Source organism: Megascapheus bottae, chromosome 17 (assembly GCF_031878675.1).
Source record: "Megascapheus bottae isolate mThoBot1 chromosome 17, mThoBot2.hap1, whole genome shotgun sequence".
NCBI classification, from domain to species: domain Eukaryota; kingdom Metazoa; phylum Chordata; class Mammalia; order Rodentia; family Geomyidae; genus Megascapheus; species Megascapheus bottae.
In genome coordinates, this window is record NC_143525.1 from 44,089,007 (window position 1) to 44,116,975 (window position 27,969).

The window sequence follows — 27,969 nt, forward strand, 5'->3', positions numbered from 1 at the left end:
AAGTAATTCTAAGCATGAGGAGCTAGGTGTCTTAGGTCTTATTCTTTGAATATTTCTGAAGTGGACCTGTGATCCTAATTAAGTAAGATTCAATGAGATAAGACAAGTAAAAACACTTAGCACAGTTTTCAGTTGAGTATCTTGCCATTTATATAACTGCTTCTTTATGTTTGGACTTTCCACATTATATGAAATGCTTCTGTGTGGTTGTCTGTTTACCCTGGCTAGGTTCTTGGAACCTTGAGTTGATGTCTCTCATTAATGTTGGAGAATTCTCAACCTTTCATGCACTTTACCTATTCCTATTCTTTTCTTCCATACCTGTAATACCAGCTCTAGGTAAAATGATATTCTCGGAATCTGTGGATTTCTTTCTTTTCTAAATTTTCTCTTATGTTGACTTTGGTAAATCTTTTTTTCTTCTTTTTAAACCAGTGGCACTAGAATTTGAATTCAGGACTTCTGCTTGCCTGGAAGGTACTCTATTACTTGAGCAATCTCTCCAGGCCGTTTTGCTTCTGATTTTTTTTTGTTTGTTTTGTTTTGTTTTGTTTTGCCAGTCCTGGGCTTGAGCTCAGGGCCTGAGCACTGTCCTTGGACTTCTCAAGGCTAGAGCTCTACCACTTGAGCCTCAGCACCACTTCCGACTTTTTCTATATATGTGGTACCAAGGAATCGAACCCGGGTCTTCGTGCATGCTAGGCAAACACTTTAACCACTAGGCCAAACTCCCAGCCCCGCTTCTGATGTTTTTTAAGTAGGGTCCTGCGTTTTGCCAGAGAAACCTTTACCTCTTATTTATACTTTTGAGTAGGTGGGATGTCAAGCACTCATCACTATACACAGATTTTTTAGGGTTTGATTTTTTCCCCACTTTGGAAGCATAAACTGAATCTAAACTCCTAAATTGAAGTGATCTTCCTGCCTCAGCATCCAATGTAGCTAAAGCTACAGATATGAGCCAGTGTGAATATTCTAAAGCTGGCCAGTTTCCCAGATTTCTTCAACAGATTCTAAGAAATAACCTCGGAGAGATAAAATGACCAAGCTGATTATTTAGTAAATATGTAGGTGTGTGTATATGTTATATATATGGAGAGAGGTGGGGGAGAGAAAGAGAGCTTAAAGAATCCTCAAAGAGCCTTGGTTTATATGAACTGCCCTATCAACATTCAAAAGAATTATGTATTAAATACATTGTTTAAATAAAAGGTTTTCTAAACCAGAAAGAAAGCTTTTAAGTCTATATTAGCCAATACCTGTTTAAAGGAAGTATGACTGAAATGGAAGAGGCCTGCCTAGCAAGTGTAGGGCTTGAATTCAAATGCTAGTATCACAAATTATCCTCATCAAGCAGCTGGAAAGGCAGGCACCTACTGCACCTAGGAAAGGCATTAAGTTTTGAAGTAATTTACCAACTAGGAATTCAGCTACAAGCAGAGCTGAGACTAGAGCCAAAGATATATGTTAATGGTCCTATTCCATCCATTACACCAAGCTTCTACAACAAGACATTTCTCTGGGAAAAAAATATTTTCACTTTATTTACTTACTTTAGCTTTTCTGTGACAGTTCTCAACAATATCCAGGGAAATATCAGAATCTCTAGTTCTAAATAGTTGTCTTCGGTCTGTTCACAATTTCCCATTGGATGTGCTGTCCAAGAATGAAGGGCTTTCTGTTTGTTTCTAAGTTTGCAGATGGCACCTTTATGTATAAGCGTCTCAGGCTCTCGGACACAATTTAAAACAGTGTGGCACTAACAGTTTGACACTCATGTCATAAAGACAAATGGAATTCCCGGTTTAGACTTAAACAGTTCCTAATACAGCCCCCAACATTGACATTATTCCACCACTGACTCAGGCAATTTACTGCACAAACAGCCTGGCCTTATAATGAGCATATAGCAATAAATACATAAAAGCAAAAACTTCCAACTTTTAGTCAAAAATATTCCTTGTAAATGTGTGGTATTATACTATATCAGTAGGAGAGGGTATCAATTCCTTTCCAAACTTACTGGCAAAAAGCTTAGAGTCATGTGAAAGTCTTGCAATAGCTAAAGCAACACATCATCAGTAAAAACTTTCCCAACAGTTTCTTTTATTTCTGTTTATTGTCCTATATCTTCATTCTTAATTGTTCTGGGCCAAGTCTTTTAGCACTATTAACTTGACTCTTATTCGCTAGTAGTCTTTAAGTGTAAGAAAGAAGATTGAAAGGAATATTAAATTCAGAAAATGAGAAATATGGCTTTGACACTTTCCTTATAGGCAAATCAGGGTGCTTTTTCCCCCCTCTCTATGAGTATAATCTCTGAAACTTACTTTTGACCTAATAGGTGTTCAAAAGATTAAAGTTGGTTTGCATACACTTTGTCATTTTTAATTTTAATAGAAAAATCTAAATTAGAATTTCTTTCCATAAAGAACTTCATTTAGCCTAGTTAAATATCAGTTTTAAAAAAGTAATTATGATAACTACAATGATCCAATTACATAAAGTAGATGGAAGTTTCAAAACAAAACATTATTTACTCAACATGTGCTAGACAACTGCTTCAGAAACGAACCATGGCTTTCTGGAGAGAAAATAGGCCAAGAAAAAATAATAATACAGCTTAGCCACCAATAAATCTTTTCCCTATCCAAAATAAGTTGGGAGTTTCCAGAAGAGGCAATAGAGAAATATCATACAAATTCCTCAGATGTATAACTGAGAACAATGAAAGTAAACTAAGAGCAAAGATTAAAATTTTATTTAAAAAGTCAACACATTTTCCCAGAGTTAAATAAAACTGTGATATTTCTCCTTGTTCATGAGACAACTTCACACAGAGCTAAAAATTATCATATAATATCTAAGGAATACTGCCTCAGACTATAGACTGAGGCACATGGTAGCTGCTTATCCACTGTAAGTTCCAGGTACCTAAGTCACTTGGTAATAAAGCATTAATGATTTGATAGTTTAAGAAGGTTTTAAAAGTTCAGGTAAGGTCCACTTTTGTAATCTTGAAGACTACTTCAGGTTAAAACATATAGTGTTCTCAAGATTACTAATGAAATTCCAAACCAGGGTGACCTTTTTATAGCACAGCCAGACTGAGACTATCCAAAAGATGTGAGTTATCTTAATATCCTATTTAATACAGGGAAGCAAGCCAGAGATTACCCATTTCTGTGTTTACTTCTGCCAAGTTAAGGCAGAGAAACAAGCAAACATCATCTAAACAAATAGTGTACATTAACAACTAAAGTGTAGTCTTGAATGCAGAGAGCTCAATAAGACCAAGTATAATCCACTAAGCAAAAATGTCAGAAAGCTAAGAAAAGCCATTAGCTTTAAATGTAAAAATATACAGAGACAGGCTGGGAGTTTGGCCTAGTGGTAGAGTGCTTGCCTAGCATACATGAAGACCTAGTTCGATCCCTCGGTACCATATACATAGAAAAAGCCAGAAGTGGTGCTGAGGCTCAAGTGGTAGAGCTCCAGCCTTGAGAAAGTCCAAGGACAGTGCCCAGGCCCTGAGCTAAAGTCCAGAACTGACCTACATATCTGTGTGTGTGTGTGTGTGTGTGTGTGTGTGTGTGTGTGTGTGTGTATCAGTTGTGATGATTTCCATTTTCTTTCACAGTTTAAGCCTCAATCAAATCAACTGTCTCCAGGATTTTGAAATCACACAGATTAAAATCCTCCCTGACTCAACTATTTGACTAATGCCGAGTATTGAATAATTCTACTTGTAAGAGACTTTTTGGGACAAAATCCTGAGTGTTATCTTCAGATATTCCCCAGATATACCATTAATGCCAGACATCACTGTTCCTGATTCCCTTTTCCTTCATCTTAGAGATGAGACAATGTTATTACAAACAGCACAATTATTTAGCAAGCAGAAAAAATTTTAAATGCTAATCTGGCAGCTGTCACAAAGTCAAAAGTCAAAGTACTAATGATACACACTCATAGATTAACTCCAAAGATAGGACGTTCCTAACTATGATAGACCAGAGTTAAGTTAATGAATTTCTAAACTTTATGCTTTCAATAATAAAACTATTCAAGCTACATTTAGACTCTTTCTGCTTCCACAGATCAGGCACTTTGATACTCCACAGGTTGAGTAAATTGAATCCATATATTGTATTTACATGCTCTGTCAAGGTTGTTACTCTACGTTTCAATGATCAAAGGCAAAACAATCATCAACCCTGTAGCCTTCAATACTATGTTCATTACATTTAATCAAGTGCCAACTCTACCACATCATTCACCAACTTTAAGAATGTTCAAATGCATAGCATTGTTTAGAAACAAGCGTAGGCCCCGTGCTATACTAGAACAGACAACCCCAAAACAAAAAGACAAAAAGGAAAACAAATACCTACTATCCTCTATACTGTGCAAGAAAATAAATGCAAGATACACGAATGGCTCAGTAAACATTTGGAAAGAAGATTTCTACCTGAGGCAGCATCAATCACTGTGGAAACTCCCCTTCGATCAGAGACTGGACGGGATGACCCTGGCATGCTGACTGGGTCAGAGCGAACTGGCTGGATCCTGCAATGCAATTTAATTTAATTCACATATGTTACTAGCATGAAAACTGTTGTGTACTACAACAGGCCTTAAATCAATAATGTTAGAATATTCCAATTCATTAAAGAACCATTCCTTCTAAAACCAGACCAAAAACAAATAAACAAAACAAAAATAAGAGTTACACAAAGGTAAAGCAGGCTATTCTCTAAGTCCCTCCTAACTTATTTTGTATTTTGTTCAAGATTTTAAAGAAATTGATTGAATAGATGACATCAACTTGAAGGACAACATGAATAGGGTGAGAAAGGAAACAAAATATTTTATAATGAAACCTCTGGTACACACAAGGGACACATGGAGAACCCAAGACATTGCAAATTCCTGAATGAAATCAGAGTTAGTAATCAGTTGGTAAAAGTAAAGCATGAGTTCAGATTTTTAGGAAATTCCCATATAATCATCAATGAACCTTATACAGGATTGAAAGAATAGGGTCACAAAGCTCTGAAGTGATGGGGAAGGAGGAGTACCGGGGGGGGGGGGGGGGCGGTTCTAGGATCAACACTAACTAATCTCTACAAAATTAGCAGTTAGCATATAAAAACCAACAACCAATGCTACAATAAAGGTTCAGAAGTTTCAGGTAACTTAAAGGAAGATCATGTTAAAGCAATAGATGCATGCATTTTGGACATCTGATATAGTGAGTAGTTACTGTGTATTAGTTACAAATCGGCATTATTTTAGGAATTAGTAGAAACAAAACAAAACACAAGATTTATATGCAGTTATGTGATTGCACACAGGCATTCATTTATGGTACAGAAAACTAACATTCGGCATGAGAAGATGACATAATAAAAGCTCAGGATGAAAAGATGGAAGACAACAGAAATGCAATCATGGTGGTCAAGTAAGATTACATTGCCTGGTACCACTGTAGCCATTTTTCAGTAAACAGATAAACTGATGTGCAGACAATGACAAAATTACCTACCAGTTACAAATTACTGTAAATATATGGTCCACATTAGAGGAGCTCTTGTGGAGATAGAAAAGGACATGGGTCTGAATACAGTCAAGGTGGCCTACTACTTCCACAACCATCATTAGTGGATTGAACCAACACGGACTAAAATATTTTGAGGGGAAACCTGACTTTTTAACTGAACATGTAATTTTTTTTCTTATCACTATTTCCTAAACAATGCTCCATAATTAGTATCTACTTACAAAGCGGTACCTGACTCCAGTTCTGGATGACAGTCAATGCAGTACTGATCTGTTACCCACACAGGAGAAGACACACACACACACACACACACACACACACACACACACACACACACAAACACACACACACTCACACGTGTATATAGGGGACAACCACTACAGTACATAGTACATACACTCAGAAGTAGCTTATGGAGCACAGGACAGTGTAATAATAACTAACAATCAGTAGATACCAAAAAAAGATTGAGAGCACACCTTTACAATTTCAAGGGAAAAATGAAGCTTAACACTGTCTAAGTGCGGATGTGCATAGTTCAGAAGGAAAGCAGATATACAGGGGGAAGAGTGACCCTAGGTGGTCACCACAAAATGGTGAGAATTTATTTAAATCATTGGATTTCTCACTGGATACTAGTTAGGAAGTGATATTAAAACAGACACTTAATAGCTATGTAATTCAAATCTGAATTTCACATAAAACCGGGTTATCTTTGGGATTAAAGTTTCTGTTTTTCAAACAGTTTTGTTGTGACAATCCAGGCTATGCATGAACCCAAGATTTTCCCTGCCTTAGCCTCCTGAGTGCTGAAATTACATGCTTGAGCTACTAGGTCTGGTCCAGTTAGAATGTTCTCTTTTCTTTCTCTTCTTCTACCACCAGTACTACTACTACTACTACTACTACTACTACTTCTTCTTCTTCTTCTTCTTCTTCTTCTTCTTCTTCTTCTTCTTCTTCTTCCTCCTCCTCCTCCTCCTCCTTTTCTTCTTCCTCCTCTTCTTCCTCTTCCTCTCCCCTCTCCCCCTTCTTCCTCTTCCTCTCTCCTCTCCCCTCTCCCTCTCCCTCCTCCTCCTCCTCCTCCTCCTCCTCCTCCTCCTCCTCCTCCCCCTCCTCTTCCTTCTTCTTCTTTGTTTTTTTTCCTTGGTGGTGGTGGAGCTAGAACACAGGGCATTGGGCATGCTGGGCAAGTCTTACTCCTGAGCTGCACACTAAAAATTATTTTCTTTGTTTTTATTTTTATTATCGTTTAATTGTACAAAGGGGATTCAAGTCAACATGTCAATTTATGAGTATGATACATCTTTTTTTTGGTAGTTAGTGCCAGTCATGAGACTTGAATTCAGAGCCTCATGCTGTCATTTTACGTTTTTGCTCAAGACTAGCACTATAGGCCAGGAGTGTGGCTAGTGGTACAGCGCTTGCCTAGCATGCACAAAGACCCAGGTACCACAACCATAGAAAAAGCTGGAAGTGGTGCTACGGCTCAAGTGGTAGAGCTCTAGCCTTGAGAAAGCCCCAGGACAGTGCTCAGGACCTGAGTTTGAGCCCCAAGACTGGAAAAAAAAAGAAAAAAAGACTAGTACTCTATCAGTTGAGCCACACCTCCACTTCCAGTACAAGGCATTTTGATCACTATCACTCTTTCTATCAACCTACCCATAGCCCTGCATCCAACAAGGAGGGGATATTATGTGACTGAGTCCTTCATTATCGGTTATACCTTATTAAGACTTTTTTTGGGTTTGGGGGGATGGGGCTTGAACTTGGCCTGGGCACTGTCCCTGAGCTCTTCAGTTCAAGGCTACTGTCCCACACCTGGGTCTGGGTGTTGTCCCTGAGCTCTTTGGCCCAAGGCGCCCTATTCTTGAGCCAAGCCCCAGCTTCTGTTTTCTGAGGTTAACTGGAGATAACACTCTTAGGTCCTTTTGTGCCCCAGCTGGCTTTGAACCTTGATCCTCAGATCTCAGCCTCCTGAGTAGCTAGGATAACAGGTATGTACCACCCGGTGAGACTTTTTTTTTCTCTTTTCTTTCTTTCCCTTTCTTTCTTTCTTTTTTTCCTTCCTTCCTTCCTTCTTTCCTTCCTTCCTTCCTTCTTTCCTTCCTTCCTTTCTTTCTTTCTTTCTCTTTCGTTCTTTCTTTCTTTCTTTCTTTCTTTCTTTCTTTCTTTCTTGCTTTCTTGCTTTCTTGCTTTCTTGCTTTCTTCCTTTTTTACCAGTCCTGGGGTTTGAACTCAGGGCTTGGAAGATACTCCTTACCACAGCTCTACTCTAGCTTTTTGGTAGATTACTGGACATAAGGATCTTATAGTTTTTCCTATCTTGTTACATCATATTCATAGGAATATCATATAGGCACATTACAAAGAATGTTCAGGTCAAATGAAAATATCAATTCTGTCATTCAAATAACTCTCTAGTTTTCATTTCATACCTGAGACTGTTGAGATCAAGATCATCTGTATCAAAATCCAAAAGTGGCTGTGGAGTGTCACTGGGACCATGAGATTGCAACACAGATGAACTAGATGATATTACGGTAGTTTGTCCTGAGGGATGGATGGTTTTGAACTGGAACTGTGGGCCCATCCACAGACGTCTGTGGGGTCCAGTGTGTGTTACAATTTCAACCTGGAAAAGAAATGGACTCATGTTAAATGTATTCTGACCACCTCATTTGAGAGCCATTCCCCAGCTCTGAATCCTTTAATATCTATCACTGGTAGTATTGGAAGTAGATCTCAGGGCCTTGCATATGCTAGTCAGATGCTCTATGGCTTGAGTCATACAACTGGCTCTTTAATTTACTTGTTCTGGGGACCAGGTCTTGTGTTTAAGCCTAGATTTGCCCAAACATCCATCTCCCAATCTCTTCCTCCTAAGTATCTAGGATTACAAGCATGGGCCACTGCTTCCTGCCAGAGAAACAAGCTTGTTATAAAGAAATGGGAGAGGGTTAGAGTATCCACCCTCAAAATGTGTTCACAATCATAGCCTACACAGACACTCACTGTGATCCTCTCCCCAAATCATGAACATTAAAAAAAAAATTGTGTATAGGCAAGCACTCTATCACTAGGTCAAACTCTTGGCCCAAAGCTGGAAGTTTTTAAACCCAAACCACAAAGAAGCATTAGGTTTGGGCACAAAAAGTTAATTTCTAAAAGTTAATCTAGCCAGGAGTTTGGCCTAGTGGTAGAGTGCTTGCCTGGCATGCACGAAGACCCAGGTTTGATTTCTTGGTACCATATTCATAGAAAACCTGGAAATGGTACTGTGGCTCAAGTGGTAGAGCTCTAGCATTGAGGAAAACCCAAGGACAGTGCACAGACCCTGAGTTCAGTCCCCAGGACTGGCAAAAAAAAAAAAAAAAAAAAAAAAAAAAAAGAAAGTTAATCTGTTTGTGTGATTTAATTTCATCCCAATGTATAAAATGGCCTCAAATAGACCTCTAAATTTCAATACTATTTTGGAATTTGGGGCATTATATAAGACAAAAATTGGTTTGCGCATGTCTTAAATTCTATTTGTATGTAAGTAAGTTAGCTGTGATTTAAACACCATGTAAAACCAGCATGTCATTCTTTATATTCAACTAAACTATATCTGCAAAAGCCTGTGTACCTTGGAGAAAGCAACCAGAAAAATAATGGGAGGGGGCCAGGAGTTTGGCTTAGTGGTAGAGTGTTTGCCTAGCATGCAGAGAGACCTGTATCACAATACATAGAAAAAGCTGGAAATGCTGCTGTGGCTCAGGTTTTAGATCTCTAGCCTTGAGAAAGCCCAAGGACTGTGCTCAGACCCTGAGTTCAAGCCCTAGGATTGGCCAAAAAAATAAATAAATAATGGGAGATTTCAAATGTCTTTAACCAGTCTGTGTAGAAATTTACAAATAACTCAGCAGTAGGTGTGACAATCCAGATAAGGCACACTGGGAAAGGCTACTGCAGTCTAGTTGATATCCTGTCCATCCCTTCCAACCTGGAAGATGGCCTCAATTCTGCATCATCATCCTGACTACCGCTAATGGTAAAAAGACTCCTGGTGGACCCTATCACACGCAGCTAATTCCTGGAGAAAGACTGCTTTGGATTTGCAAAAACTAAGACTTTTGTATGACATTCTTTCTATAATAAAAGATTTGTAAATTTTACCCAGCCTGACCTGGAAAAGGCTGGCTAATGCAGTTATGCCAGTGAAACAGGTATGGGCCAGGAGAGCCTCTTGTGAACTTCGGTTAAAATAACTTGGTTAACACCATGGCATTGTTAGAGTCACCACAAATCAGGTTTTCTAGGCAGCCAAGCTACACTATATTTGTGCTAAAACACATTTCTACTGAGTTTTTTCATTGTAGAACTCTGGCAAGTTTGTTGGTCAATTCTTAAGTTATAGATAAACTGTGCCTGTTTCTATCGGTCTCCTGTTGCTTTAATTGGAAATAAAAAGGGGGGGGTTGAGGGGGCAAAGATTGCAGGTCAAAGCCATCTTAGGCAGAAAAATTCCTCTAAGACTTTATCTCCCAATTAACTAGCATAGAGCCAGGCTGGAAATGGCACCGTCCCTCAAAGTGGTAGAGCACTAGCCTCCCACAGAAGTGCTCAGGGACAGTGACAAGGCCTTAAGTTAAAACTCCACGAATACTAACTAGGATGAGCGATCTCAGAAACGAGGACCTGGCTCAGGACCCAGCCAATATGTGGAAAGAGGGACCATGGAGAGTAGGAAGAAGCGACAATGTCACATTCTAAATAAAACCACTTGTGCCTGCCCTTTCAAAATTAACTGGAGTCGGGAGATCAGCATAAATAAGAAGCTTAGCCCTCTAATATCCATACCTGTCTTCCTTCTAACTGGACAGGAATTTACATTCTTGCCTTTGTTATCTACCATTTGAATTTATATTATTTTCTGCTTTTTAATTTTATTGTCAGGGTGATGTACAGAGAGTAAGGTAGTGAGTAAATTTCTTGTCATAAATTGTTACCCCACATTGTTCGCACATTTTTCTCCCACTTTTCCTTCCCTCTAATTCCCCACCCAACTTATAAAGTTCATTTCCAAGTTCATATTCTCTTGTGAAAATCGCTGTCGCATTGGCTCACCCTTTTTCCTTTGTCTCACCATTTTGCAGTTCCCCTATCCTTCCCTAATTCAAAAAAAATGTACATACAATACACCAGACAACAAAATCAGAAACATTCCATGGGGAAGGGGAGAAATGAAAGAAAAGAGAATTAATTTCACATAGTAAATCAGAAATAATCACAAAGCTGGACATCAGTGGCTCATACCTGTAATCCTAGCTACTCAGGAAGCTGAGATCTGAGGATCAAGATTAAAGCAAACCTGGGCACTATAAAGTCTGTGAGACTCTTCAATGAATTACCAGAAAACTGGAAGTGGAACTTTGGCTAAGTCATAGAGCACTAGTCTTGAGCTGAAAAGTTCAGGGACAGCACTCAGGCCCAGAGTTCAAAGCCCCAAGACCACCACCACCAACAACAAAAACAACCACAAAGAAAAATCTTATTTCCCTACCTTGGAGTTCCTTTTGCTTAGCATCACATTATATAGTCACTTGTACATAGCTATTGAGCTATTAGGAAAACCCTAGACATATACTAATTATTAAAAATGGCTGAGAGTTTGGCCTAGTAGTAGAGTGCTTACCTAGCATGCAGGAAGACCTGGATTCTATTCCTCAATATCACATACATAGAAAAAATCCAGAAGTGATGCTGAGGCTCAAGTGGTAGAGCTCTAGCCTTGAGAAAGTCCAAGGACAGTGCTCAGGCCCTGATCTCAAGCTCAGGACTGGCAAAAAAAAAAAAAAAGGAAACCACAGAGCTGTTTCTTTGGCTCTGGCTTAACTCACTTAATATGATTTCTTCCAAGTCTTTCCATTTCCTTATGAATATGGCAATGCCATTCTTTCTGAAGGCAGAACAGAATTCCATTGTGTATATATGCCACATTTTCTTGATCCATTCATCTACTGAGGGGCATCTGGGTTGGTTCTATTTCTTAGCCATGTTAAATAATGCTACAATGAACATGGCTGTGTTGGTAGCTGTAGTATGGCCTTTTCTGTGGTCATTTGAGTAAATGCCCAAAAGTGGGAATGCTAGGTCATAAGGGAGCTCTATGTTTAGTCCCCTCCGCCCCCCCCCCTTTTTTTTTGGCCAGTCCTGGGGCTTGTACTCAGGGTCTGAGCACCATCCTTGGGCTTTCTCAAGCTAGAGTTCTACTACTTGAGCTACAGCACCACTTGCAGCTTTTTCTGAGTATGTGGTACCCAGGAATCAAACCCAGGGTTTTGTGCATGCTAGCCACGCACTCTACCACTAGGCTATGCTCCCGGCCCACATTTAGTCTTTTGAGAAACGTCCATACTGCTTTCCAGTGTGGCTGAACAAGTTTACACTCTCAACATTGGCCACATCCCTGCCAGCACCTGTTGTTAAAAGATTTCTTGATAATAGTAATTCTAACTAGGGTGAAGTGGAATCTCAATGTTGTTTTGATTTTCAATTCTTTTCTTTTTTGCCAATCCTGAGGCTTGAACTCAGGCCTGGGCATGGTTCTTGGACACTTTGGCTCAAGGTGAGCCTTGCACCACTTCCAGCTTTTTCTGTATATGTGGTACAGAGGGGTAGAACCCAGGGCTTTGTGCATGCTAGGCAAGCATTCTACAGCTAGGCCACATTCCCAGCCCTTTCATTTCTTTTATGGACAGAGATGTTGAGCATTTCTTCTAGTGTCTATCGGCCATTATTTCCTATTTAGATAAGTCTCTAAGTCTTTAGCCCACCTTTTAATGGAGTTGTTTCTTTGAGGGTTTGGAGGCAGATTTAATTTTTTTCAGCTCTAAGTATATTTTAGATTTGAGGCCCTTGTCTGTTATATGGCTGGTGAAGATCTTCTCTCAAACTGTGAGATTTCTATTTTTTATTTTTAAATTTGGCATTTATTATCAATTTTTATTATATTTTATTGTCAGAGTAATGTATAGAGGAGTTGAGATTTCTATTTATCTTGCTAGCACTGTCTTTTGCCATTCAGAAGCTCTGAAGTTTAAGGCAGTCTCATTTGTCCAACCTTTCTTTGACTTGTTGTGTATCTGGGCATTTAGTAAGAAAGTTTCCACCTGTGCCAAGAAGCCCTATTGTTTCTCCTGTTCCTTCTGGTAATATATGCAGGGTATCTGCTTTTCCCTCGAGGTCTTTGATCCATTTGGAATTGATTCTGATGCAGGGATCTAACTAGTTTTCTATAGGTATTTAACCAATTCTCCCAGCACCACTGATTGAAGAGGCTGCCTTTCTTTCATCCCATTTTTCTGGCTCCCTTATTGAAAATTAGGTGGCCATAGGTCTGGGGGTTAATTTCTGGGTCTTTAGTTCTATTCAACTTATCCTCAGACTTGTTCTTGTGAGAGTACCAAGGCAGTACTTTTCTTTCTGCTAAGGATTGTTTTTGCTATTCAGAGTCTTTTATTATTCCATATGAATTTTTGGATTGCTTCCTCTCGTTAAAGAATGACTTTGGGATATTAATAGGTATTGCATTGAATTTGTAGATAGTCTTTGGTAGTATTGCCATTTCCTCCCGATTCAGGAACATGGAAGATTTTTCCACTTCCTTAGTTCTGCTTTAATTTCCTTTTTCAGATTTTTAAAGTTTTCATCATAGATGTCCTTCACTTCTTTAGTTTCTAGGTAATTTTTTTGAGACTATTATACAAGGAGTTGCTTTTCTGATTTCAGTTGTGTTCTTCTCATTGTTGGCATACAGAAAAGCCAGTGAGGGTTAATTTTATACCCTGCTACTTTGCTAGACTAACTTGGGAGTGCAGCTAATATAGTTCTTTAAATATAATAAGTCTTATACTCAAGACTGTTAGCATTGGCAGTTTCCTGGGTCTCCCATACATATTCTGTGATCCAGACATCCACCAAGGCCTTCCATTAGGCCCCTTCATCATTCCATCCAGCCCTGGTCTAGCATGCTTTCCACTACCCAGTCATCAGATGTCAGAAGTAGCTAGGACATTTTCCACCAACCCCAGGACAGCCTAGAACATAGAAGATAAGAAAAGAACTACCCCTAAAGTAGATGCCTCTTGCCATCAGGAAGTAGCCAGAGAGAATCTTTTTTTTCTTAATTATTAAAAGGCTGAAATGTAAGGCTATCCAATGGCCTGTTTTCACCCTTCTGGTTAAGTCTCCACCCAGTACATGCACTTCCAAGGCAAATGGCACACCTGGAAGCAGTCACCTTTCCCTTCTCTGAGGTCACACCCTGGACCGAAATCTCCCCCCTGCCCCCCCGCATCACATCTCCCATTGGAGGGTTCCAAGCTCTGAGATCACATCTGAATCCAGCGTGGCCACACATGGCCCCACTTTCTCCTCCACCCCTTCCATAGATAAGCCCCTGCCAAGCATTTCAGCATCCCTTCTGCCATGGGTCTCCACCATGCATGGAGGGGCACAGTTCAGAATAAACCTTTTCTTCATGTCTGAATACCATGTGGAATTTCATCGGATTACCTTAATTTAAACCTTACAACTACACCTATTAATCTACAGAACAAAAGAAATTCCTTCACTGAGGATCAGGCTCATAAAAATCCTGAAGTTGTTATTTGATTTGCTAAGGGAAAAGAAAGGTCTTAAATTTTAACACTCAGGTTCCTTCTGTAGTTCAATAACATAACATTTAATTCGCTTTCAAATTCCCTTCAAAATGCCTGTTTAATGAATAGCTATGATTTTCTCTGATAGATTTTTTTTCCCCTTCAAAAACATTACTAGTTGGGTGCCAGTGGTTCACACCTGTAATTCTAACTACTCAGGAAAGAGATCTGAGGATCAAGCTTTGAAGCCAGCCCAGGCAGTAAAGCCAGTGAGACTCCTGAATCCCTAAATCTACATTAAAAAGCTGGAAGTAGATCTGTAGCTCAAGTAGTAGAGCCCTGAGCACAAAATCTCAGGGACAGCACCAAGGCCCAGAGTTAAAACCCCAGGACTTGCAAAATAAACACTAATCTAACTAAAATGCAACATACTAACCTAGGGTTTTATTTGCAGAAAAACTCTATAAATTTCATGTCCAGTGGCAAGAGAAGGAGAGATATCATCATTATATAAATACTGTGAAGGAAAAGATGTAGAGGACATTTTTTTGTATAGCCCCTAATGTCCATTATTTCAGGTTTTTAAAAGTGGCATGCAAAGGGCTGGGATGTAGCTCAGTGACAAAGCGCTTGCCTAGCAAGTGCAATGTCCTGGGTTTGATCCCCAGTGCCAAAAAAGAAAAGACAAAAAAAAATACAGTTAAAAAAAAAAAACAACAAAAATGGCATGTAAATCTTCAGTGAAAAACAATTCTTTCTTAAAGTCTTGTCATTTCTATTTCGATGTGTTCACTTTATAGGCCTAGTTTTGTCTTTATTCTTTGACATTTAATCCCATTTCTCTGATTAGGGTGATTTTTCGTAAATAATAATAATAATGAAAAAACTGCGAAGCTTCACAGAACATAGCATTGTTTGTATGCGTCCAGGAGGGCAAGGACATCATAGTTTGGAACAATATTTGCATTCCCACTAATCACAAGGGAAAGAAAAAAACACTCAGATTGAGGACAGTGATTTGTGATTCAAGTCATATTCAGCAATGTAAATTAGGCCACAGATAAAGCATTCTGTATATTTTAAGCTCAAAACCATCAGTGTCACAGAGCCGAGAGGTAAACAGATGCCTGTGCAATTTCACTGAGGCAGTGGCCAGATGTTCCTATATTCACTCTCCTGTTGTGTGCAGGACAAACATATTGTAAATATTTTCACACTGAGAGCACACATTACCCCTTCTTCTAATTGAAAAGATGAAGTGGAAGGCAGTGGTTTCTTTGCCAAAATTCTTAGGCAACATCTTATTTTTTGGAAAAAGCATATGTATGTTGGGATTTTTTTTTTAATCTAGGTGTCATCAAGGCAAGATGAACCACCACATGTCAGAGGCTCATTCAAGGAGTTTCCCATGAGTATTTTTGATGTGATAAAACAATGAATGTCATGTAGAAACTGACTCTCTAATTTCCAAATTCACTGTAGTTTCTCAGACTATACTCCCTGAGAGGGTGATGGAACTACAAAAGATCTCACTTTTTTCAGAGGCACCTGTTGGATGAAAAGCTGCCAGATCGGTAATCTAAGACAGGTCATTAACTTCACCAAATGATGTCAGACTTGAGGGCGACATAATAGCATTTGTAATGAAGTCATTTGTAATCTCGCCATTGTGAAATCTACACAAGTATCTTTTATTTCAAAGCTCAGAAGATGAAGACAGCTTCACCTGGCAAGGCAAAGAGCAGTCATTTAAAGCTGTTACAGGTCTGGTGTAGAAACATTAGAACAGCACTGCCCCAGCTTAGCCAGTAAATGTAGTCTTGAACCATCAGCACTGTGTCCAGAACAATGATAAACTTCTATCATGAAAGTATGAGCCCACCATCAGAAAATGTGAGCTTTACAAAACAAATCCCAAACACTATTGAGTGTATATGCTACTTAAGAAAGCACACTCTCATTTTAAATCGGATGAAACTGTATCCCACAGTCTGCCCCAAAGTAAAGGCTTTATGAGTCTTGTTCAAAAAATAAGGACAACATCCTCCATACTAAGGCAAACATTGTACATGTATACACATATGTATTTTCAATGAAGTTTATGAATATTAATTGTAATACCTATATAAAATATGTGTATACCAGCAATATTTCTCAGAAATTCTCAATATAGAAAAAGCACTGAATAATGCTTGGTAATTCAACAAAGAACAATCAATACTCCATATTTTCTTTTAATAGAGAAAATAAACATGATAAGAGGGTTTGTTTTCCTTTGTTTTAATAGTATTATATCATTGTTCTACCTGGGACAGCCACTCTTCATTTTCCTGTCCACTATGGTCTGAAGCTAAACTGTCATAGGACCCATGTCGAGTAATGGGGCCCGGACTTCCAGGGGGAGCCACTGTAAGACAAGAAAACAGAGTAAAACACTTTCAATGGATCTCAATACAATCAGCACAAATGCTGTGGCACTTTACAAGACAAATGTGACATTTACAACATAAACACAAAATACACACAATTACTGAAGAAGCAAGACTAAAATTCCTAGAAATGAAAGATCTCCAATTAAGAGTACATTTTAAGCTAGGGCTGGTGGCTCACAATCCTAGATACTCAGTAGGTTCAGATCTGAGGAACAAAGCTCCAAGCCAGGAAAGACTGTGAACCACTTATCTCCAGTAAACTACTCAAAAAACCCACAAGTACAGAAACTCAGGAACAGTACCCAGGCCCTAAGTTCAAGACCCCAAAACAGTTACCAAAATCAGTGTATTTTAAAGATATTTTCATTAAATAAAATTACAGGCCTGTAATTCAAATCTGTAGTAGGCAGAGGCAGAGGATCAAATGTTCAAGGCCAGCATGGGTTATAAAATGAAATTTTCTTTCTTTCCAACAATAAAAAGTACAAGTTTAATAATAACATAATATCAGTATGAAAAGAAACAAGTAACTGCTTATTAACATCAAAGAACACTGAGGGACAGTAACAAATTTACTGAGGGTTACAATGAGTACTAGGGTTGAAATCAGACAGGGTTTGATAGATAGGATCTCTGAATTCTATTTAAAATTTGTTACACCCTATGAAAGTTTAGTGCAAAGCCTGATTCAGAATTGAATTTGAAAACAAACTAGTTGCTTAAACTGTATTGAGTCATCAATAAAAAAGCATTTGCATATTAAGTTATATAATTATTTTTTTAATTTTTATGTATTTATGTTATATCTATTATATTTATTTATATTGTAAGTGTATTTACTTTTTTCAAGTAGTTTCATGTTTTTGCTGAGTATAGACATCAGATCACAAACTTTAAGCTCTCCCTTCTACTTATCTGGCATTACAGGTAAAAGTAATCATGCCCAGCTTTCTTTATGTGTTAGTATCACTAATTTTTTCCCATGCAGGCCTCAAACCACAATCTTCACATTTCCATCTCTGAGAGAGTTGATATTATATGAGAGTTCCACCAAGCACAGGCCCAAATGGAGATTCTATAAAAGAGGTTACACAATAAATTTCAGGTAAATCCTACACATAAAAATGCAGATAGAGGGCTAGGAGTTTCACCTAGTGGTAGAGAGCTTGCCTAGCACACATGAAGACCCAGGTTCGATTCCTCAGTATCACATACATAGAAAAAATCCGGAAATGATGCTAGGCTCAAATGGTAGAATTCTATCCATGAGAAAGCCCAAGCACAGTGCTCAGGCCCTGAGTTTAAGCCCTAGGACTAGCAAAAAAAAAAAATACTGACTGAACAAGTTTTACTTGAGAAAAAAAAATCCAGTCAAAGAAATATGTCATTTACTTGGATAGCTCAACAGTTTCCCTTGAACCTGAAGCACTATCACATAGTCAAAGTATACTTTCTCACACAAAGAATCTTTGCTTAATGGAAACAATAACATGATTTAACAAGTTCCTATAATAAGTCAAATATTATGACACCCAAATTTTAGCTTCTTTTTGGGAAGAACACACTATTATTGGTGTGTGTGTGTGTGTGTGTGTGTGTGTGTGTGTGTGTGTCTGTCTGTCTGTCTGTCTATCTATCTATCTTTTCCATCCTCCTAAATAGAACTTTCTCCCCTTAAAATTTAGAATAGTTTTAGGTTCCTGGTAAAATAGAGGTAAAAATACAATTCCTTAGTCCTTACAAGTACCAGTGGGTTTATTTTGTTGTTGTTTGTTTCGTTTTTGTCAGTTGTGGGGTAAGAACTCAGAGCCCTGGCACTGACCCTGAGCCTCTTTGTGCTCAAGGCTCCATCTCTATCACTTGAGCCACAGGAAGAGCCACTTCCGATTTCTGAGTGGTTAACTGGAGATAAGAGTCTCAAGGGCACTTTTCTGTCCAGGCTGGCTTCCAACCTGGATCCTCATATCTAAGCCTCCTGAGTAGCTATGATTACAGGTATAGGCAACTGGTGTGGGACTTGTATCATTTTTTATACTGAAATAAATCAAGGACAGAAGTAATGGGAAAACAATAAAAAGAGAAAGGCTTGGGGCAGAACAGAGAACTAGGAGGAAGAAGAGGAAATGAACACTAGAGAAATGTGAATAAACAAGAGTAGATTAAGAAAATGATACTATCATTTCAACATTTGTATATACATCTACTGTCAACATTTCTGGAGGCTATGTTCCTAAAAATGAAATCAGAGGACAAGAACATTGAGAATGTCTTAAAACATATTCTCAGAAAGACCCATACATTTCCATGAACAGTAAAAGAGAATGCCAATCTAATCCCCTTTTGACAGATCAAGATATTTAGAATTAAATCTTTGTGAAACAGATACAAATGAAGCAGACCAAGTATAACCTAGGGCAAGATTTTAAGGCACAAGTCTCAAGGGGACTTTTCTTCCCATGTTGGCTTTAAACTATGGTCCTCAGATCTTAGCATTCTCAGTAGCTAGGATTACAGGAGAGAGCCACCAGCACTTGAGGATATTGTATTCTTCTTATTTTTTATTTATTTATATTTTTGTGGGTCATGGACCTTGAACTCGGCCTGGACACTATCCCTGAGCTCTTCAGCTCAAGGCTACCGCCCTACCCATGAGCCAAGCCCCACTTCTCATTTTCTACAGGTTAATAAGAGATAAGAGTCTCAGGTCTTTTTGTGCCCAGGCTGGCTTTGAGCCTTGATCCTCAAATCTCAGCCTCCCGAGTAGCTAGGATTACAGGCATAAGGCACTGTACCCAGCTAGGTATTGTATTCTTTATATAGGTAATAACCTACCCCACACCCCTGCCAAATCATCTTCTAAATAACTAGGCAAAAAGCTAAATATGGACAAATATCTAGAAGATAAATATGCTCTAGAAATTGATGAAGATTTTCAAGAACTGTAAGCCATGCAGGTATCTGAAGGCAAAATATTACAAAAGTAGAAGATAAAAGGTACAAAGCAGTAAGTACAATCATTTAGAGGAGAAAATACAAATTAAATATTCTAGTAAGAGCTGGCAGGCAGCTATGACTGGGTAGAATAAAATCCAGTTTGTGAATGGAAGGTGATGAGCAAAAAAAGAACAGAGTGCATGTATAAAGGGAGGAGTAGAATAAAGCTAAGATAATACAAGTGATTACTAAAAAGCTTTAAGTGAAAAACTACTTTCTACAAGTACATACAATCATATCTGAACATTCTCAAATCTATGTTATGTCCTATGCCTGTGGAATCTAGACTAATCATCTGTTATAGAAAAAATACACAATAATTATGCAGAAAAGACTGTAGTTACACATTCTAGACTAAGTAGTAAAAATAAAATAATGGACACATGATTTACCTGCCATCAGAAATGAAATAATATGATGTCTAGCTAGGCAAGCATTATAGGTGGACAAGACTAGCCAAGGGTCAATCACTGTTGAAAGGAACTGATGGGTGCCAGCAGGTTTATTGTACTATTGTTATTTAGGTTTGTGCATGTTTGGAATTTACTACAATGAAAAAGGGGCAGGAAATAAAAGAGTTTGAAGAAGGACCTTGTCTGTCCTCGTCTGCTTTCCAAAAGAATCAGTAAATATTCCAAGAATACATCTAGGAAATACAATAAATCGGAATCTCAGACTTCTAAACAGAGATTGAATAAAAGGCAGGAAAGCCTTTTATTCACTAGATTTCTAATTAAGAATGTTTCTAAAACCATTAGAATATGGATAACAGAAAAAAACCATAAATTTGTGGGAAAATGATTTTCAACATTAAAAACCCTTCCTTTTCTCTTTTTAAAAAATTAATTCTGGAAATGGGGACCAAGACAAGTGAAAGGGTATCAATGTATGGGAATTAATGCACCATTTATCTGGCAAATATCATGTAACCCTTCTATTAATTACAATAAAAAAAAACAAAAAAAAATTAATTCTGGAGCTGGGAGTTTGGCTTAGTGATAGAGTGCTTGCCTAGCATGCACGAAGACCCGGGTTCAATTCCCTGGTACCACATACATAGAAAAAAGCTGGAAGTGGTGCTGTGGCTCAAGTGATAGAGCTCTAGCCTTGAGAAAAGTCCAAGGACAGTGCTCAGGCTCTGGGTTCAAACCCCATGACTGGCAACAGAGATAGAAAGGACTCCTGTATTTATTGTCTCAGGAAAAGAATCACAAGGTCATGGCAGTGTGGGGGAGAACTACTACTCAGGAGGCTGAGATCTGAGGATCACAGTTGAAAGCCAGCCTTGGCACAAAAGTCCATGAGATTATTAACTCTAAATATCCACCAGACAACTGGAAATGGTGCTGTGGCTCACGTGGCAGAGTGCTAGCCTTGAGTTGAAGAGCTCAGGGACTGTGCCCAGGCCCAGAGTTCAAGCACCAGGACTGCTAAAAAAATAATAATACAATACAATAAAATAAAATCCACTTTGGTACCTACAGTAAGAAAAAAATTTCAAAACCAAGTATGGTGAAAGCAGATTTTACCTGCTCTCTGCTAATCAATTATTAGAAATGATGCTCTGAGACTTGAGCAAAGGTATCAGGAATGAAGTATTTGAGGGACTGTCAACTGTGGAATTCTTCAGCAGCACTCAGAAAAGTGTCAAGAGAACCACAAGTGTATACGCATTGCCACATTTGTGACAACCTAACAATGGTTACTATGGCTTGAGGTTGTGAACATATAGGTCTCCTCTGTGACAAAGACAACTGTCAAAACATGAAGTAGAAGTTGAGACCATCTTGATCCAATAATCTATGATTCAATTGCAGTTCTGATAAGAGACAAAATATTCACAAACACAAACATATATATATGTATGTATATATACATATATATTCATATATATTTTTGTAGGGGCCCTAAAGAATTTATATGCAATGTTGGAGGAAGGGTATAAATAAGTGAAATGAACATTTTATATTTCTTATACAGTAGGTACTAAAAGAAAACAGACTTAAGATTTTTCTGTTTGCATGTGTGTGCGTCTGTGTGTTTGCACTAGCACTCATCTTAAGTTTAGGGCCTTTTACTCTTGCTAGGCTTTCTAGGTCACAGCTGGAGCTTTACCATGCTACCAGGACAGTGTAACTTTCTAAAGGGTCTACATCAGGAAAGATATATCTTGCAGACCCAAGTTCAATGGATCAAGATACATACCAGCTATGCAAGAAAGTATTCAACTATTGTTAGATAATACAATCGGTACCAGAAAAGGATAGGAATTTTGAGATGTAAACCTTGCCATTTCCTCCCCTACTTTTATAGTACATTTATAGTACACCTTATCCAATTATGTACAAAGGATATTATATCAATTCAGTTTAATACACAACCTGAAAAATCCTGTCTCTACACATAGACATTTGATAAATAAGCAAGGACAGGATGACTAGATCATTATGAGGTAACTACAAGCCAGACTGTTTATACTATGTTCTCAGGAAAGCAAAGCATGCCTACAGTGAATAAATAAGAGCTAAAAACATCATTATGTGTATTTTGCTATCACGTAGTGATCTATATATGTGTATGTTTCAAAATATAAAATATATAATTGTTCACAGGAAACATGGTACTTAAGAATTTGAGAAAGTTAAAAGTACTACTCAATATGCTATTAAACTATAGATACAAACCATTAGACTATGGAAATAATTATTAAATTCCTAATAATGAGTTATTTAAATGTCACTTAAGTTTCTTTAAATATTCTAATCTTAAACACTGACTCTGATAAGTGAGGATATGTGAGTCTGAATTAGAGTTCAAGGAATGAGTATTACGGTTTCTGGGAAGATATAAGCGCCTTAGTATATCAGGGTTTTTTTTATTATTTCTTCCAAGAAATTAAAGAATGAGAATACAACTTGAATTTCATGGAATAAAATTCTTTCTTAATTACCTTTCAAAATAAAAATCCAAGGGCCAGGAGTTTGGCTTAATGGTAGAATACTTGCTGAAGTGGTGCTATGGCCTAAGTGGTAGAGCTCAAGCCTTGAGAAATCCTAAGGGCAGTGTTCAGGCCCTTAGCTCAAGCCTGGGACTGGCAAAACAAAACAAAACACACAAAAACAGCTAGAGTGCAACAAATCTGTTTTTCAATAAAGAAGAAATTCAGAATAAATGATTTGGAGAAGAATGGACAGAGCAATATACTGTCAGGTGAATTTTATACGTATTCTTCCAATTTAGGACCAAGGAGTTTTCCTCACCTACGATCACTCCCATCCTCCTATCAGAAACAATAAAATCCCACCATGCTAGTATTAGTGGGAACTGTGGTAAATACTTGGCATTTCTCAGCCCTTTGAGTTATTTTAGGGAACAACATCCCTTTTTCTACCAAAAGAGAAAAATTGTGAGCTAAATGACATCATGCGGCCTTGAATGAAGTAGCCGAAGCTCAAAGTTCACTCAAAGGCCAGTGTGATAAACTCACACCAAGGACAAACTTCCTGTATTTTGGACCTTATTAAAGGCAGCATTTATATAGCACCCATGCAGCGAGAGGGTTTTTACCAAACTCTGTTTCTGATCAAAAAACACTGAGGAACTGAGGAAGAAACTTGGGAAAAGTAGTTTCTTAGCACAGAAATGAAAAGTAGTCATACAAAAAGAAAGGCTCTGAAAACAAAATGGGCAAAGTAATTCCCAGTGATTAGGCAATCCACAGAAGAAGAAAATACAATCACAAGGAACATATGTAAATACAGACTTGCATATGCAGGTACACCTGCACCCAGAGTATCACTGAACGATAATACATACTCCATGACATCTGTGGATGGAATCAAATAAATGAGCACTGGCACTAACTAGATATGGAATGTTTCTTAGCATAACATATGTTAATCTACTAACAAAAGAAAAAATTAAGATTAGGGGTAAAGTACCAGAGATTTTCGGATTTAATAAATAAAACCAAAACTCACTGTCAAAATATATGCAGATCTATCATTCACAATTACCAAAGTGCCTAAAATTAGTTTCTATGGTTAAAAACTGTAGACAGTTTCTCTGGGTAAAAACAACATAGCTATAATAACAAGAAAGGAATAGCATTAAAAATTATTTAATTTGCATGATGTTAAAATTTAAGTTCAAAGGAATTCACTAAATTTCATACACAGAAAAGTTATTGTTGCTAGCTATTCTATGAATTAGAAGCCATTCTTTCACCAGCATAAAAATCTGTTATATAGTATGGAACAAGCTTTACCTATGTAACATATTAAACAGATCAATGATCTTTCTAGCACCCTGACCCTTTGGTACCATAGATGTTCTCTAATTAATAATTAAAGTTTCTAACAGTCATTGCACATCTAGGGTTTCACTTTCCTCTCATTCTACATTCCCAGAAGAACAGACCCAGGCAATAAATAATTAGAAAAGTGGCATGTCCTGTTGTCTTGAGATGACAGATTTCTGTGAATAGTAGATAACTTTGGGTACATCTATTTTTTGTCTGTCTTGTCCAATCTCCTTTTCCAACTTCCCCAAGTATCACAATGTTCTCATAGAAGACATAACAAAAGAACCTTTACATTTTTTTTTTTTGCCAGTCCTGGGCTTGAGCTCAGGGCCTGAGCACTGTCCTTGGACTTTCTCAAGGCCAGAGCTCTACCACTTGAGCCTCAGCACCACTTCTGGCTTTTTTCTATGTATGTGGTACCGAGGAATTGAACCCAGGTCTTCGTGCATGCTAGGCAAGCACTCAGCCACTAGGCCAAACTCCCGGCCCCAAACCTGTACATTTTTATTCTATTTTTTCTTCAAGGCCATATGGCATTTATTAACTGGACAAATTATACCAAGAAGTAGCCTGGCAGATGGCACAATTTACTTTAGCTATTCAGCATGATGGTAAGTATCTCATAAAAATGTAGGGGAAAAGTAAGAATACAATGGATTGATACCATCAACCAATTCAGCAACTCCACTGAGAAAGATTTCCAAACAATCCCAATATGCTTCTAAGAAATGAATATGGTATAACACTATATTTTAAATATACACAATTAAGAACAAAGTGAAAGCCAGTCATATTAGCTCTTGATCTGACAGCGTTAGAAGCCAATCCTGCGAGGGAAGTCCTCAATATTCTTATCGCCAATTAAATACCAAAAAGATGGAAATGGAGTTATGGCTCAAGTGGTAAAGTTCTAACCTTGAGCTAAAAAGCTCAGGGATAGAACCCAGGCCTTTAGTTCAATCCCCCAGGAAATACAAAAAGAAAAAGAAGAGGAAGGGGAGAGGCAAGGAGAAGGAAGGAAAAGGGAGGAGAGGGGAGGAGAGAAGGGAGGGGAAGGAAGGGGAAGGGAGGGGAAGGGAGGAGAGGGGGGAAGAAAAAACAGATACTTTAAACAATTTATTGCTTAAAAACAAAACAGAACAACTTACAGTATTTTCCTCTCTTCCTTATTTCCTCCCTCCCTCCCTCCCATCTATCATCCTTATGCTAGACAAGTGCTCTCTCATTAAACTACATCTCTGTCCTAAAATATTTCTAAAATTGTCTTACAGATGCTTGAAAAATGCTGAATCATCATTTCTTGAGCTGCAGACAAAGTAAATCTGGGTTGTGGGATATGTGAATTATTCAGAAGTATACAGTGAGGCATAACTGAGGTGTTAGGTCGGCCTGGGAGAAATGATTCCTTCCCTTGGTGCTGTCCTGTGCACCCTGAAAATCCCTGCCCAGACTGTAACCTTGGCAACTGGCATGTCTGAAGGCAGTGGAAGGTCCCCCAGTCTGAAGTATTTCTTCATCCCTTGAGGTCGCATCTGCTTCCACTGTGGCCACACCCCTCCCCCTATCTAATCTCTTACTTCCTGCCATGAGTTCTTCTTCCACCTAACTCCATCTTGTATGGTTGGTGGTCTGTTTTCTCTCTTTCTCGTTCTCTCCCTCTCTCAATACACCCTCGCCTCTTGAACAGCGTGGAGTTTCCTTTCGGCAAACCTTACAGTAAGTCCCTAAAATTTTGCTAAAATGTTTTTGTATGTGCCATCAACATAAAGACCAACTCTGCTGGACTTTTACTGCTGTATGACATTTCATCGCTATCCTCTCCACAAACAGGCAATTCTTCCTTCCACTTTTCTTGTTCTTCCTTCATGACCCACTCTTCTCCTTCTTTCACCCCCCTCACACAATGAAATAATGATTCTTCTGGAATTTCACAATTTCCTAACCTTTTATATTTTAGTCTTTCATTATACACTATATATCTAGAAAAAAACGCACTCTTTACATATACTAGAACCAGCAAAGGAAAAGTTGGCCTTTATTTATTAAGGTTTGTCTTAATAAGTAACGATTCATTTCTACAATTTTGAAAATGCATAGAATAGAGTGCCACACTTGAGTGGGTAGCCTATTAAAAAGATGTGATCTATTACCCATGCATTTTCATTGCTATTGGTTCACAATAAACACATTTGGCTGCAATGCCAATCATCTGTCACAAAGTACTGAGAACTGTGAGAGGAAATAAGATTTCAATTCTAGAGCCATGACTGAGAAGCCAAAAATGTATTTAGGAAGCTTGGATTTTTCTTCTTCCTCCCAAGCCAGGCTTCAGGATAAAGCTTTTTGGAAGTCATTTACTCTAGCCATGATCGTATAAAATTCCATTTTAAAAAAGACAGGAGCCCAGGGATGGTAGTTGCTCAAAGTCACCCAGTTGGAAAGTAATTAGAAAAGATTTCAAATTCTATGCTATGGACTCCAACACACACACACACACACACACACACACACACACACACACACACACACACACGGTCCATTGTGGGGTTTGAACTCTGGGCCTGGGTGCTATCCCTGAGCGCTTCATCTCAAGGCTAGCACTATACCACTAGAGCCACAGTAACACTTTCGAAAATAATTAATTTTAAAATTATTCCTCCTTCAGATTCTTTGAGAAAGCTTTTTTTAGAGAGAAATTTCTCATCCACACCGAATATGTGACCCCACTTTTTAGCAGATATTTGTATTTGTCTCTGTACTGAATTCTCAATTTCTTTTTTTATAATAATTTTTATTGTGATTGAATTCTCAATTTCTTAAATTCAATCTCCAAGACCATTTTCTTATACTTTAAGTTGTTGTACAAAGGGGATTCAACTAAACAAGTCATATTATGAGCTCATACTTTCAAGCTCAAGTAAAAGTGGCTCAATTCATCATTTCTAACCTGCCAAGAATAATAATTTCTCTCATTATAATATGCATCTATATATTCAGAACAGAGATACAATATAATGTGATCAAACAATAGAAAAACATTCTCAATCAGAAGTCACAACATAAAGAAACAATGACCTAAGTTATTTCTTTCTATTTTAACCTGGCTGAGATCTGATTTTTTTTATGAATTTCAGGACATGTTATAAGATTATAAGGAAATCTATGATATCATCCACAGGCTTACATTATCCAAACTCTTAAAGCTGCAAAGGGTTACCCACCCAGGCTTGGATCAACAAGGTGTGGTATTAATACACAGTGGAATGCTATGCCACCATCAGAAAGAACCACATCACACCATTTGTAAGGAAATGGAAAGACTTGGAAAAAATCATATTAAGTGAAGTAAGCCAGACCCAAAGGAACATAGGTTCAAGGGTTTCCCTCACCTGTAATAATTAGTAAACATCTAGAACTCTCCTAGCAGAGGATTACAATAGCTCAAACCCTGGATACAGAAGGCCATATAGGATGAGGCCAAATTAATGGACCTCCAGGACATGGAAATAAGACCTTAATTATGAGTGACTGTTATTCTTAATGTATTATGTTTTTCTCTTGTGTTGCCCTTTGGTTAATCTCATATTGTTACAGTATCCCACTTTGTTACCTAGAATATTATATGGATGTTTACTTGTTTATTTGAAATAGGAGGAGAAAAATGAGGGGAGGGGTCGGGGTGGGAAATGGGGACAAAAACATAAGAAGGATATCAATGCGTGAGAAGTAATACACCTTCTATTTGACAAATATAACTGTAATCCTTCTATACATTAAAATAAAAAATATTTTAAAAATAAAATAAATAAATAAAATGATAGGACAAAAAAAAAAAAGCTGTAAAGGATTTTTTTTGCCAGTCATGGGGCTTAAACTCAGGGCCTGAGCACTGTCCTTGGGATTTCTCAAGGTTAGCACCCTGCCACTTGAGCTACAACACCACTTCCGGCTTTTTCTATGATGTGGTACCAAGGAATGGAACCTGGGTCTTTGTGTATGCTAGGCAAGCACTTTACCAGTAGGCCAAACTCC

General features: G+C 38.1%; 1 protein-coding gene across 17 annotated transcripts in view; it reads right to left on the reverse strand.

Annotated features, from left to right (window-relative positions):
• Nucleotides 1-27,969, reverse strand: part of Bcas3 (BCAS3 microtubule associated cell migration factor) — a 481,230-nt gene that overhangs the window by 255,105 nt on the left and 198,156 nt on the right. For all 17 annotated transcript variants that reach the window (XM_090351166.1, XM_090351162.1, XM_090351164.1 and 14 more), the window contains 3 exons: nucleotides 16,515-16,615; nucleotides 8,002-8,198; nucleotides 4,472-4,569 (listed from right to left, as the gene is read on the reverse strand). In XM_090351166.1, the coding sequence (XP_090207292.1) occupies nucleotides 4,472-4,569; nucleotides 8,002-8,198; nucleotides 16,515-16,615 (396 nt within the window). The remainder of the gene's footprint in view (nucleotides 1-4,471; nucleotides 4,570-8,001; nucleotides 8,199-16,514; nucleotides 16,616-27,969) is intronic.